This window comes from Dendrobium catenatum, unplaced genomic scaffold, assembly GCF_001605985.2.
Source record: "Dendrobium catenatum unplaced genomic scaffold, ASM160598v2 fragScaff_scaffold_370, whole genome shotgun sequence".
Classification (NCBI taxonomy): domain Eukaryota; kingdom Viridiplantae; phylum Streptophyta; class Magnoliopsida; order Asparagales; family Orchidaceae; genus Dendrobium; species Dendrobium catenatum.
In genome coordinates, this window is record NW_021318832.1 from 3,045,348 (window position 1) to 3,058,975 (window position 13,628).

Consider the following 13,628-nt stretch of genomic DNA (forward strand, 5'->3'; position numbering starts at 1 on the left):
TTTATTTAAATATTATATTGATATTTGGAAAAAGTGTGAATTAACTAATTTAAATTTCAATAATTTAAATAAGTAAAAAATGTTTTTAAAAAAGTAATGATGAAAATCATTATACTTCTAATAAACATATAATTATCATTAAACTCGGATGATAAATCTTGTCTAACTTTTAATCATAAGTAAATAAGTATAAATTTTTGTAACATATCAAAGCTCAAATAAAATTATAAAAAAATGCGCTCAATTGAGCTTTGCTATATATATGCTTCGTTTAAGACTACTTTCTTACTGCTGCTTAAAATAGCTTTATGGTAAAAAAATATTTTTTTTTACTAAAAAATTGCTTTAAAAAGCATAAAAAAGCCGTCCCAAACGAAGCCTTATAATTTCAGTTACCAGTTGTGCTTCGAGTGATTATTAATAATAAATGAAACAATACTTTTAATACATAGTAGCGAGCTGAAACTAAGCTGGAGTTTGTCCATTAGCTCATTAGAAGATAAAGCTGCAGATTTTGGTCCTTAGAATCTGTAAGTTCACTTCTTTTTAAAGAGGAAATTAGCAACCATCCATTCATCTCCACTGTTGTAAGCAAAAAGCTCTGCAACTGAAATGAAGAAAGTTCTCCAATAAGCAGTCCATTTCCTGGCTGAATCCTTCCCATAAGTAGACTCCATAATGGGTCTTATAGCATCTGACTGCTTATCCATTCTCTTAAGCCATTCTTCACTGCATGGAAGTGTGAATTTTGAATCACTGGCAACAGCTTTAACATATATATATATATAAAGATGCCAAAATAAACAGTGAAAGCTACTTGAAAGAGATTTTAAAGGCGTGCGGAGTTCATCTAATCTGCTTAGCATACAATGAGTTTTCAGTCACAATCTTGGACCAATTGGATATCACCTTCTCCGAGCATCAATTAGCCTCCACAATCTCTCTCTTCCAAGGCCATCTCTCTCTGCTCTCTCCTACTCTAAGTCTCTAATGGCCACTTGTCCCCTCTTTACTTGAAAGCTGTCTCTTATTATCTGCTTCTTACCTTATAACTCAATCGGTTTAAAATTTTCATTGTAGGCTCTGTGGCACCTTTTTTTTCTTTGGGTCGTCGAGGAGAGTTTTAAATAGTATGTTCCGAGGCAAATTTTCAGAAGGCAGATTAGGTTTTAAATAAGACATTACCTAGAGATTTCGCCCTAATTTTACGAGGACTTTATGAATTGTGTTCAAGTTTCCTATAAGCACAAGCCCCTATAGTTAATTACCTCTCTCGGTAATGAGAGAAAACTTTCGATCCAAGGTTATTCGTCAAACAAATACGTAATATCCGATGTATAGTAGCCGCATGATTTGGTATTTGAAAATTTAATATTTAAAATTGAAAATTCAACATCTTGCACTTAAAGCGGATGGTGGGGAGAGTGATGATAGACACAATCAAGATCCCATTGTTATGTCATCCTGTGCTATCATGATCCCTAATCTACTTAGTCAGAGGAGGTAGTTGACCCAACCTGACAGAAAGATCCTTGTTGGCAACCATAGGTTGCTTCATACAAGGGTATTTTGTAGACCTATGGTGAGTATTTTGTCTAAGAGGATAAATTTAAAGCCACCTTATCCAACAGAGGGCTTTGTGCCCTATCGGTCTTATCCTATTGATTCATTACACAAAGATTTAACATCTTTGGGGAACACACGGACTCTTACCATGATCGTAATCTAATTGTGCCATTTGGCAGCGAAACCACCGGTTATAGGACAGGTGCAACGTCCTTACTGGCAATATACGAATTGAAAATTAATCATAGTGATACTCTCGACAAGATATTTGCTCATTGTGAGCTGAAGTGCTTTTCAAGCTTGTACAGCTTGGCAAACTATTGCGGAGGGTGGATTGATATTTGCTTTAAGTGTTTGGTACTTGATTTCAATTTTAAACATTCATATCATAGAATATATTTTATGGGAATTGAGAGGCATTTTCTAATATTTGGGGTCCCTCCGGTTGAGATTTTTTATCAATATGACCATCATCAGGATACTTATGGGCAATTTCATTTTGTTGGTCAAACTTTGTCGACTTTGTCTACTTGCCAACAAAGGACTAGGTTCGTTGTCGACTTCATGCCCTTATTAATGAATTTTTCTTGTAATAGGCCTTGAAGGCCTAATATAAATGTATAAAACAAATATCTCGGCCAATGTTACAACCATATATTTGTTGATAGTTTGAACTGTGTCAACTCCATATATTCACATAAAAGGATCGGGCTTGAACTTATGTTCATTTCTTAACCCGCACAACATCCTCGGACGTTACGTGTGTGCATACAATACGCTCACTGATTCCCACGCATATATATATTTTTACATGTATGTTACATGATGCACATAGTAGTTGTATGTATACAGTGCAAGTGGTGTATATGACATATTTGTATAATATGCATTTATGTGAAACATGAGTTCATTGATTTACTTATGCATTTAGATGTTGTTACATGCTTGAATGACATCTCTACATGTTGCATTATATATTAGTATGCAGTAAAATGACTTAATGCACAATCATAATGTATGATGTATTTGCATGATTTGTGCATAGTACACATGTACATGGTATGTATGCTTGCATAATACATTTGCATGATCATTCAGTGTTCCTGTGTACTACATGGGATGTTTGCATGTTGGCATAGCGCGTTGCCGCTACACAATACATTATACATGTTAGGTGATATGCTTGCATAATGCATTTATGTATTGCTTATTTGTATACACAATGCATTGGTGTGATAATTCAATACTCTCATGTGGTTCATAATGTATTTGCAAGTCAACGTAGTGTGTTGGCACTACAGAGTGTATTTTGCATATTTGATAATATGCTTACATGTTGTATTTTATATTTTGCGACATGTATATGCATGATATGAATGCATCAGTGCACATTTCAATGCATGGAGGTATTTTTCCAAAATTTAGTTATAGCTAGCTGTGCAGAAGTATGCAGGATTTCATTCTATAATCTGTGAACACCTTCCGTTCGTTTATGTGAATGTTGCGAATCTAATGGCGTGGTGTAGCAACACATTGGGTCTCATTTCATCTCCTGCAAGCTATTATTTTCTTCAATATTTAGCTTACGAGAGTATTCTTCCTCCTGCAAATGAGCTATGTGGTGCATCAGGAGCCTCCAACTTGTCGCTTCCAAATAGACATATTTGTCTAGTGTGACAGCTTGGCGCCGCAAATTTACTATCTCAGTTTATCAGCGGCCCGCAATTTTTACTATCGACTTCCTGCTTTTGCCTACAGGTGAATCGTAGTGTTGCGTTATGGGTCACTCATTGCCTCTTGCAAGGGAGATATTACACGCATTGTGAGTTTTGTTGGATATCCAGAAGTCACCCGCTGTCGTATACTAGTGAACTGTATTCAATGCGACATCCTCTTGCACTAATTGTAGGTACTCACACTCGTCGTAGTTTCTTAACCTTGCTTGTAGTGTGTTGTATATCTTTTTATATTCATAGAGAAGTCATCATACTTATAGCATATCCTGTATCGTTGCTAGCAAGTAAGTCATAACGCTTCACAACGGGTCATTTGTGGCTTTTTGCATGTAAGTCATTGTGCACTGCAAGCTTTATTAAATATGTATGCAGGTCGTCAGTGGATATCCAAAGGTCACTAGCCATCATATGCAGACTGTTGTGTTCACGACGTATTTCCCACAATGGCTTGTAGGTGCCTGCACTTATTATAGGTTCATTGGCTTTGCATGTAGGCGATGTGTTACATTCACTGCAATCTTTCATTTATGCCTGTAGAGAATCCATCGCACTTGCAGTACATCCACTATTGCTGGTTGTAGGCAGGACCGTTGTATGTATTACAGGCCTTCTATGGTTACCTATGGGCAAGCTACTTTACATGCAAATCTTCTAACGATGTAGTGGCTTATAGGTGTTTGCATTTGTTGCACGATCTACGACATTTGCTCGTAAATAGCAGATTGTGTATGTGGCGGGTTTTCTACAGGAGTCCGTAGGTGCTTGCATTTGCTGTCAATCAACCGTCTTTGCTTGCAAGGGGTCAGTGAATTTGCTAGCTAGATAGTTGCTTATTATTGACTGTAAGAATGGTCTAGTATTTACTGCATGTTGTTCATCGTCACCCATAGGTGGACTAGTGCACACGACAAGGCTCCTACTGTCGCTTGTAGATGTTCATGTTCATAGTGGATTCTTGGCTTTTGCTTGTAGATAGTGTGTGCATTTGTGTCCACAGGGGATCCGCCGTACTCGTAGCATATCCCCTATTGTTATTCACAATTAGATCATATTAATCGTTATCGCTCATAAGGAATGGTCGTATTCATCTACAAATGAACTGACATTGATTGCAAAAATGTCGCAACATTCACTGCATGCTACTTGTTATCATCAGTAGATGAGTTATTGTGTGTTCATCAACATTGGCATTGATAGCAAAGAGGCCATCTCTTTTGCAAACTTCTCATTTTGCTTGTAGACATGCTATATCCCTTGCATGTCGCTCGTCATTGCTTGTAGGATTTAATGTACCTATTCATATGTTGATATTGGCTGCAGGGTGTTGTTGCATTCATTGTAAGTTACTAGTACTTACACCATTTATTGTGATTATATCTATTTATTTTGTAAGCATAATTGAGATGAACATTGCAAGTCAACTATCATTGTTCATAAGTTCCATGTCATGGCATGTAATAAGGTCATATCTTCTATAATTTCATCGTCACTTGTAATCAAGTTGTGTTTGCAAGTTCTTTGTCCAGCATAAGTTTCCTGATCATTCATTTGTGTTAAATTATTTGTCATTTGTAAATTATAATTTCATTTTATGCATTTATTTAAGTTTGGTTCCCAGTTGTTCATTCAAGTTCTGTTCCTTGCGCTTGTTTAAGTTCAGGACCTCCGTATGCTAAAAAATTTGGCAGCCTCCAAACGTCTCCCCCATTTATGGGAAATTTGGAAAGTCTGGGCCTTCCCACCTCGCTAAGAAAAGCATGTATGATGAGTGTCAAGCGACACCACGGTCATTATTTTTTTAATCTCACTATGCTAAGAAAAGCGTGCATAGACCTTTTGTCTTCGTTTTATTAACGCGAACATGAGTGCAGAGGTCGAGATGAGCGAATCCTGAGAGAAAGCTCGAGCGGCGTCGGCGCCGAACAGGTACGTGGGATTTGAGCATAGTTTCGGGAGATGACAGGGAGGTCAACATCCATGAAAAGCAAGGAGATGAAGAAGAAGAAGAAGTTTGTCCGTTGTTTGGGATTACTTTCAAAGTTTTCTACTTCCACCATATAATTCTCTCTCTACCTTTCTTGATAATCACAAGACTCCATAAAACCCCTTGGTTCTAGAGATTATTAGGTGCGGAGTGTGGACAAGGAGAACCGTCCGCACACAAGTATAGGGTACCCACTCGGTACCGCTTGGTACTGCTGGGTACCGTTAGGTACCCAGTGCTTGTGCTGATGGTGCACACTCCGCACCTAATAATTTTTCCCTTGGTTGAGCCTTCGCTTTAGGAACATAATTGACCTACTTTATTGCAAGGGTCCATTATCTACATAAAATATTCTTCACCATGATAATCCTACCAAACATTCTAAGAATCCAGGCTATTATGATTACTCATACTCATACTTTACTGTTTTCTTCTCAGGTTTGATATTCTCATTTGCAATTTTTATCTGTATTCTAATACTATTTATATCCCAAACTTTATGAATTACAAGTAAACTAAATTAGCTACAACTGCAAGTGTTTTGTATGAAGCCAGGACTCTTTAAAGAAACAAACCTTGTCCTTGAATAGTGTATACCACTAATAAGCCAATGGTTGACCACAGAAACATCATCCTGCACAATACATTAAAAGTTGTAAAACACAGTTCTTAAAAATTATACTAATCAGGTTTTGAAAAACCAAATCAACTTACTCACATTAGGTTCTTAAATCCACAAATTAATGATAATAAAGCCATATTCTTCTAAATATTTGTAAAAAACAAAAATGAAAAGTCTATCATGAAGATTAATGATGTGTCAAAAGTAAAAACTATTTTTTCATCATGAGATCCATGGTGGAGATCATGAAATCAGTAAAAAGAAATCTCAGATGTAGAAAGAAAGCCGTCGTTGAAGGCAGTTTTTAAAGGTAGTTAGCTAACCTGGAAGTATAGTAGCAGGTTAGAAGATGGCATTGTTCCACCACTGAAAAAATATCTTGTAATCCAGTCATCATCATTTACATCCTGAATAAAACAATGGTCATTAGAAATGTCCAAAACTATGAATTCAAAGTAAAACAGGTTAAAAAGGCTCTTTTTTATTATCTAGTTTTTATAAGGCTGTAAAAATCAATAATTAAATTGAAAAAGGGTGGCGGATTTATTTAAAGAAGCAATCAACGGTTTCTATAAAACCTTTGCAAAGTCAACTAAGAAAATAAATTGATACCTCGAAATGGTAAGCGAATGCTTTGTGGCAAAAATGATGAACAAAAAGTAGACTTTCAGGCTTCATCCACTTAGATATTTTGTTGAGAAGTGCCTTGTAGTTCTTCATGTGCTGTTAATAAGATGAAATTTAGGTTTCTTGTATGTGTAACAAAACGCAAGAACTAATATGCTAGCCTTAAAAGATGGCGCACCTCGAACATCTCTATAGATATAATTCTGTCAAAAGATGCATCCATTTCATGTTTGCTAATGTCTGCAACAATGATATCTACGTTCAAGAGCTGAAGTTCCCTGACAAACATGAAAAAGCCTTATATTAATTAAATAATTTACAGGAGGAGCTCAGACTATTTGAATAAAGATCCATACAAAGTTCTTCGAGTTCAAATTGACCAAGCGGTGTAGAATGGTTAAGGCTCTAGGCTTTCTAAATGAAACATGGATGATATGCTAGAATAAAAAAAATCACAATTTGCATGATACTAATCCATAATTTTAATAAAAACTTTACTTGTTTAGTTTATGGATAGCAAATACGCTTTATTATTCTACAAAATAATTTAATAATCGCCCCAAATATGAAATTCAACACGAAAATAACAAAGAAAATAAAATTCAGCAACTAGTCAAGCTCACATTTCAAAGAGAAAAATCTAGCATGTATCATGATAAAATCAATTAAAAAAAAGAAAGTAATAATGATATATATCCACAAAAAGAAGCAATCGGGCCTATTGCTAGTATAAGCGGTCTACCGATTGGAATTAGCAGTCCATACATGTGAAGCACTCGAAGAACACATCCAAAAAGAACCACCTTGAGAGAGAAAAAAACTGAATTTGTCTTTCAATATTCATTGCTCAATGACTTTTACATGCTTTAGGGATTCTATTTACAGGTATCAAATGACTCAAATAAGGAATTGCAAAAGATATGTAGCAATTTACCATGAACAATAAGTGTCAATACATATAGTAATAATTCTTCAGTAGAAATCTTCCCATAAAATCCAATTCCATAATTGCATAAGGAACCAACCTAAATAAGAAGATTATTAACGTAAACATGGAGGAGGTATGACTGCAGAAGTGTGATGCTATAGTGTGGGTATCGAGAGGGGGGGCATAATAAGTAGTGGAACTATAGCAATTAATGGGAGACATAAGGAGACACCAACCCAATAGGAAATCAATAGCAAGTGGAGGCAATTAGCACAAAGGCAAAAGTAGGAAGTAGTGGTAAAGGCAGCCAAAGGAAACAACAACAGAGTGGAAGATTTTCTTCCTTAGGTGAAACAAGAAACATTTAAACTCTACAAATGTAGATTAGAATACCACTTGCTAAGGCATAATAATGCAATAAAGAGTTAGACAACGGTTATACAAAACCGGCACCGATTTTACTGGTTTTCTGGTTCAACCAGTTGTTTAAACAGGTTTGATGCAAATCCGATTTTTGAATTTGATCGGACCAAAAACTTGGCTGGTTCATAGTCGAACCGGTTGAACTGGCCAGTCTGATCCGATTTTCAGAACGTTGCTTAATATACTCTACAAAGTAATACATAAATTATCAAGTTTGCATATGAGCCAACATTATAAGCACGTATTATACAAAATAACTAAAAAGGAGAATAAATTACATTGATATAAATTATATAGATCATCAATTTCTATATTTTTGATGCGAACATCCGCAGCTATACTTTAGATTTCCATTACATAACAATATAACATATTGAATAAACCATAGATATAAATTTCTAACAAGAAAAATACTATAGCCATTTGGTTTTTTAGAAGCAATTTACTGTTTATTTTGGTTATATTGACTAAGAAAGCATCCATGATCCGACAAAAAACAGTCCACCAGCAGTTAGTTACTAATTGTTAAAATCCCAATCATCCCTTGGCCCTTAATCCCACGACCAAGATGGAGATCTAGGGGAGGCTCACCTGGATCATGACGATCTCCTTCCATATTCAGGTGGTTGATTTAGGAAGGATTATATTATGTATTTATTTATTTCTTTATTAAGATATCTTGTATAGATCTATAAATAGGAATAATTTTGTATAATGAAATTAAAGCATTTTCCTCTCAAGTTCTCTGAATTTAGCATGATATCAGCCACCATCAGCTTTCATGCTGAAATTTCGAGGAATACAAGTTCCCACGATTGGTTTTTATTGCTGGAATTCTGAGGAATATAGGTTACCACTACTAGCCTTCATCGTTGAAATTATGAGGAATATTGGTTCCCACCACCGCTTTCATTATCAAAATTCTGAGGAATACATGTTCTCACCACCGGCTTTTATTGCCGAAATTCTAAGGAATACTGGTCTTTCCACCGACCTTCATTGTCGAAATTCTAAGGAATATTATTCCTTTTGTTTCCTTTGTGTATCCAAGACCGAGGAGAGATCGAGTAGGAGGGCTCCTCTCACATGTAATGTCCAGAGTCGATCGAGCAAAAGCGAGAGAAGTTGAGCGTAGGATCTCCTCTTGCATGTTCATGGAAAGAGTTGGGAGTTCCCTCTCGTGAGGATCTAGGGTTGGGACAAGCAAGAGTGCAAGACCTGCACTTCTTCCTGCGATCAGACCAGACGGATCAGAGGCCTCGCGTACGCTTGTATGGGGTCGATCGAACATAAGTATTCAGGTGGAGTTGGACCACTGTTTTGCATTGGGCTGAAGCCTGGCTTGATCGACAAGAGGGGATTTGCATGCTAAGTGTTGAGCCGCTTGAGATGTGTTTTTCTGATTCTGTCCTTGAAGCTTGCCACAACCCTAAAAATGAATTTTTTTCTTACTATAGTGCCTTCATTGCCAGCCTTCCCTTGTGGTTTTTATCCTATCTATAACCAATGCAACCTTCATTACTGTCCTGCTTAATATAGTCTTCATTGATACCATTTGCCACTGCAATGTTTGAAGCTAATTTCTCCCAAAATTTTGACCAAATGGAGGACTATATGGTGCACTAATGGACTTAATAGCTCTTCTTTTCTGTGACTAATTACTAAGCTGGAATGAAAGATCTGCATTCTCCAGCTAAGGAAGAGTGCTAAAATCCCAACTGTCCTTTAGTCCTTGATCCCATGGCCAGGATGGGAATCCGTGGGAGGCTCACCTGGATCATGACGATCTCCTTTTATATTCGGGTGGCTGACTTAGGAATGATTATATTAGGGTGATTATGCATGATTCCATAAATATTTGTGTTTTTATTAAGATATCTTGTATATATCTATAAATAGGGATAGTTTTGTATAATGAAATTAAAGTATTTTCTCTCTCAAATTCTCTGAATTTAACACCAATATCAAATGAAAAAAAAAAATTATATTGAAAATTAAGCCGTTCAAATAATGTCTATAATTCGGTTTTCCATCTTGGTAATGAAAAACATCATCTCATGTTTAGCAGATGACTCATATGTGATTTTAAAACAAGCATACAAATCAGAACCTAGAATCTAAAAGATGATTATATACAGCTCCACACAACATAGAAAAAATGGTAACATTCTACAATGGAAAAAAAAAAAATTCCTGTTTACCTGCACTGCTCATCAATATAAGCTTTCTGCGTTTTTGAATTGCATATCCCTGTAATTTTGCAATTTTTGTATTTCTTTGCAAGATATAAGGAGAGAGAACCCCAGCCACATCCTAAGTCAAGGATCGATTGCCCATCTTCAACCTGAGCTCTTTCACAATACAGATCGAACATTGCAACCTCAGCATCCTCTAGTGTGCTTGTGCTTTCTTCAAAGTAACAACAGCTGAAAAAAGGAAAAAATATTATCCATTTCAACATAATACAAAATTGCTAGATTTTAAATTGCTTGTGTATGGATTCCTAACTGTTAAGCTTTGAATCAATCCACCTTAAGTCTTAAAAGGTTGTAGATTGAGGCCAATAAATTCATTTTATCGTCAAATTCACCATCTCAAATGCAAGCATAGCTGAATAAGCGTGAAGTAAAACTACCTTGGGATTAAACAAACACAGCATCAACCTATTTTTCCATATGTTTGAAGAAAATGACGATAACAGGACTCAAATTCCATAGCTCTGAATTTGATATCTGTTAAGAACTAGAACAAACAAAATCTAAAAGCTTAAGCTTGAGAATTGGGATCCATGAATTAACTCTATCGTCAAATGCCAAAGAAGTGGATATGCAAAATTGCAACTTCCTAGCACAAAAAAGAAAGCAATGGAGGAAAAAAGGAAACCATACATCCTCTCACACATAGCCTAATTTTGCTTTTAGGGCTCATTCAGTTGCTTGTCAGTAAGAAAATATACTTTAGAAATAATGATTTAACTTTCATTCATTTTGAGCATAAAAATGAAATCATCATGTAAGAGAGTTTATGAAAGTTTGTGGAGTTTGAAAGAAGTTGATTTCTAACTATTGAATTTACAAATTTCATCATTTTTAAACATGATTTACTCCAAGCAATAACATGAATCCTTGGGGCATTGGTTGCAAGTTTTATTCAGGAATTAGACTAAATCTTGCAAAATCAATTTTTTGAGTCACATAAATCTTACTACCATCTTAAATCCTATTTTCCTCTCATTTCTGTTTACATGCCAAATTTATTAAATCTTGGGAGAAGTGGAATTTAAGAAATTTACACTTCTCATTGTGCTTCTTTTTATCCTTAATTTAAATTCCAAACCTTGGAAATACATTTTTTTCAAAAAATTTATAAGCATATATCTAGATTTAAAATCTATTATGACAAAAAAAAAAAGAACTAATGCCCCCAAGATTTACTAAATCTAGATTTGCAAAATCAATTCTTTGAGTCATATGAATCTTACTACCATCTTAAATCCTATTTTCCTCTCATTTAAGTTAAAATGCCAAATTTGTTAAATATTGGGAGAAGTGGAATTTAAGAAATTTACACTTCTCATTGTGCTTCTTTTCATCCTTCATTTAAATTCCAAATCTTGGAAATACATTTCTTTCAAAAAATTTATAAGCATATATCTAGATTTAAGCTTCGTTTGGGACAACTTTGTTATTGCTTTCTAAAGCAGCTTTTTATTACAAATATTTATAGTTTGAAAATTTTTTGTATTAAAAAACTTCTTTAGAAAGCAACAAGAAAGTTGTTCCAAACAAAACCTTAAAATCTAGATTTGTAAAATTGACTAATATAGCATTTTCTATTCAAGTTTAAAAAAACAAGATTGTGAACTCAAGTATTTTTCCTTAGCGAGGCAGCCTCGAACCTAAGAAATTAAAAACTCGTAAACTAATAATTACTCATAAATATATCATAAACCTTCGACAGGTTAACTTAATTCATCATCATAAACCATAAAATAGTAAGAAATTCAAGATAAAAGAAATTTTCAATCTTAAATATTAATCTAAAATAAATGTGTGAAATAAGATTCAAAGTTTCAAACTAAACTCTCACTTAAAATTTAAACACACTGAGGATCATGATCTACAATGCAATCACATGCAGACATAGATATTCCTGCTTGAAGTTGACCACTTGCACATAGTCGCAAGCCTCATAGCTTGTATCCTTCTCCCACCCCTATTACACTTTCGTCCACTTGCAGACTCCTCGCTTGCTTACTACTCCTTGTCTAACCGCCCTTCTCTCACTCAACTCTTGTAATTCTAACCTAAAAATTCAATTCAAATATAATATGAGGTATATCTTATACTTATTTTTAAGCATAAAGAGGTGGGTTTGACATGATTTCAAACTCATTAGTTGCTTTGATAACCTTTTAATACTAATTAACATCTCATTTATAAACTGCAACCCCCAGGATGCTTCCAAAGAATAATTGTACACTACTGGAAAAATCAATCAACAAAATAGCATAAATGAACTAAAAAGCATAACTAAATGCTGAACAATAGCTACAATAGGGACTGCAGGCAAACCTATATTTGAGATTCTTCCCAAGAACAAGTTTGAAAAATGATGTCGGTAGCTCATAATGCTGTGATTTGGCCTTATCAGTTTCCATAGCTATTGGCATGTCTTCCAGAGCTGCCCACATAGTCAACGGCTAAGGCTTTTCACCACCAAAATAATAATAATAATAATAATAATAATAATAATAATAGTAATAACAATAAAATAAAAGAAAATCCGAAAATACTTGATTGTAAACACGGTGCTGTTATGGCTCTCGCTACCTTAAATTTGAGAAAAAACCAGTTAAATTATGCATAATAGAAAATATTTTCCCTATATATATCTATACAATAGAAGCTTTGCCCTTCTATTTAACCTTTGCGCACTCAAAATCCTTATTCCACTCCTGAAATTATTGCACCAAGAATATGGCGAGACTAAAAATTTAAGCCTCCCTACCTAGATTCAGCCTTTTTTTGTGAAAAGACCACAATTACAACCTAAACCAAACTCCTCGGAAGATAAAAATATGTCGACATATATAATTTTTGAAATCCTTACCGTTCTTAAATCGTAGGAGTTGGGAGAGCTGAAGATGGGCGGAGGAGAGGTAGCCCTGGCGGAGGCGGGCGGCGAGGAGGACACGCGTCAGCCGGCGTACGACGGCGTCCGGCAAGAGGTTTTTCTCGAGAGAGACGAGCACAGCTCGCACAGCCGCATCGTACGGAATTTGTACTAGCGCTGCCATTTCCTCCACCGGTTAGCTCCCTGCTCTCTTCAGTTCCGATCCTAACTATTCCCTAAGATCGTTGGGGGAATTTAAAGCAGTTTTTTTAGTTAAAAAATTTATTTATTTTTTCTTTTAATCAGACACATTATATGAAGGTCTTAGGGGTGTAATCAAGTCAAGTTGACTTAATATTGACTAGTTAATGAGCTTGCAAATCAAGCTTATTGAACTTTGAGAGCGAGCTGGAGCTCAAGCGTTCGCTCTCAAGATAAAATGAGCTTGAGTTTGAGTTTGATGAAACTAAGCAATTCAGATCACGAGCTTGCTCCATTACATAGATATTTGGGAGGAAAAATATGTTTTTTTATTAACTTAAGTTTTTAAGTTATTAAAAACATTATAGGTTCCAAGCTTTAGATTAAAAAAGTGAAGATAGTCGAAAATATGACAACATAAGATTT

At 35.2% G+C, this 13,628-nt stretch overlaps 1 protein-coding gene across 1 annotated transcript; it reads right to left on the reverse strand.

Moving 5' to 3' along the window:
- Window positions 1-219: 219 nt before the first annotated feature.
- LOC110105215 ((S)-coclaurine N-methyltransferase) lies at window positions 220-13,245 on the reverse strand. Its single transcript, XM_020834617.2, has 8 exons — window positions 12,999-13,245; window positions 12,461-12,569; window positions 10,088-10,312; window positions 6,714-6,813; window positions 6,521-6,631; window positions 6,232-6,315; window positions 5,862-5,920; window positions 220-729 (listed from the first exon to the last, which is right to left on the reverse strand). Exons 1-8 carry the CDS (start codon window positions 13,183-13,185, stop codon window positions 537-539), a joined length of 1,068 nt encoding a protein of 355 aa, XP_020690276.1. The 5' UTR covers window positions 13,186-13,245; the 3' UTR covers window positions 220-536.
- Window positions 13,246-13,628: the final 383 nt, after the last annotated feature.

Coding starts and splice junctions, on each gene's coding strand:
- LOC110105215 (XM_020834617.2), bottom strand. CDS start 13,185: ATGGCAGCGCTAGTACAAATTCCGTACGATGCGGCTGTGCGAGCTGTG. Junction 6,814..10,087: donor TATATTGATGAGCAGTGCAG/GTAAACAGGAAT, acceptor CATGTTTGTCAG/GGAACTTCAGCTCTTGAACG. Junction 6,632..6,713: donor TATCTATAGAGATGTTCGAG/GTGCGCCATCTT, acceptor TCTTATTAACAG/CACATGAAGAACTACAAGGC.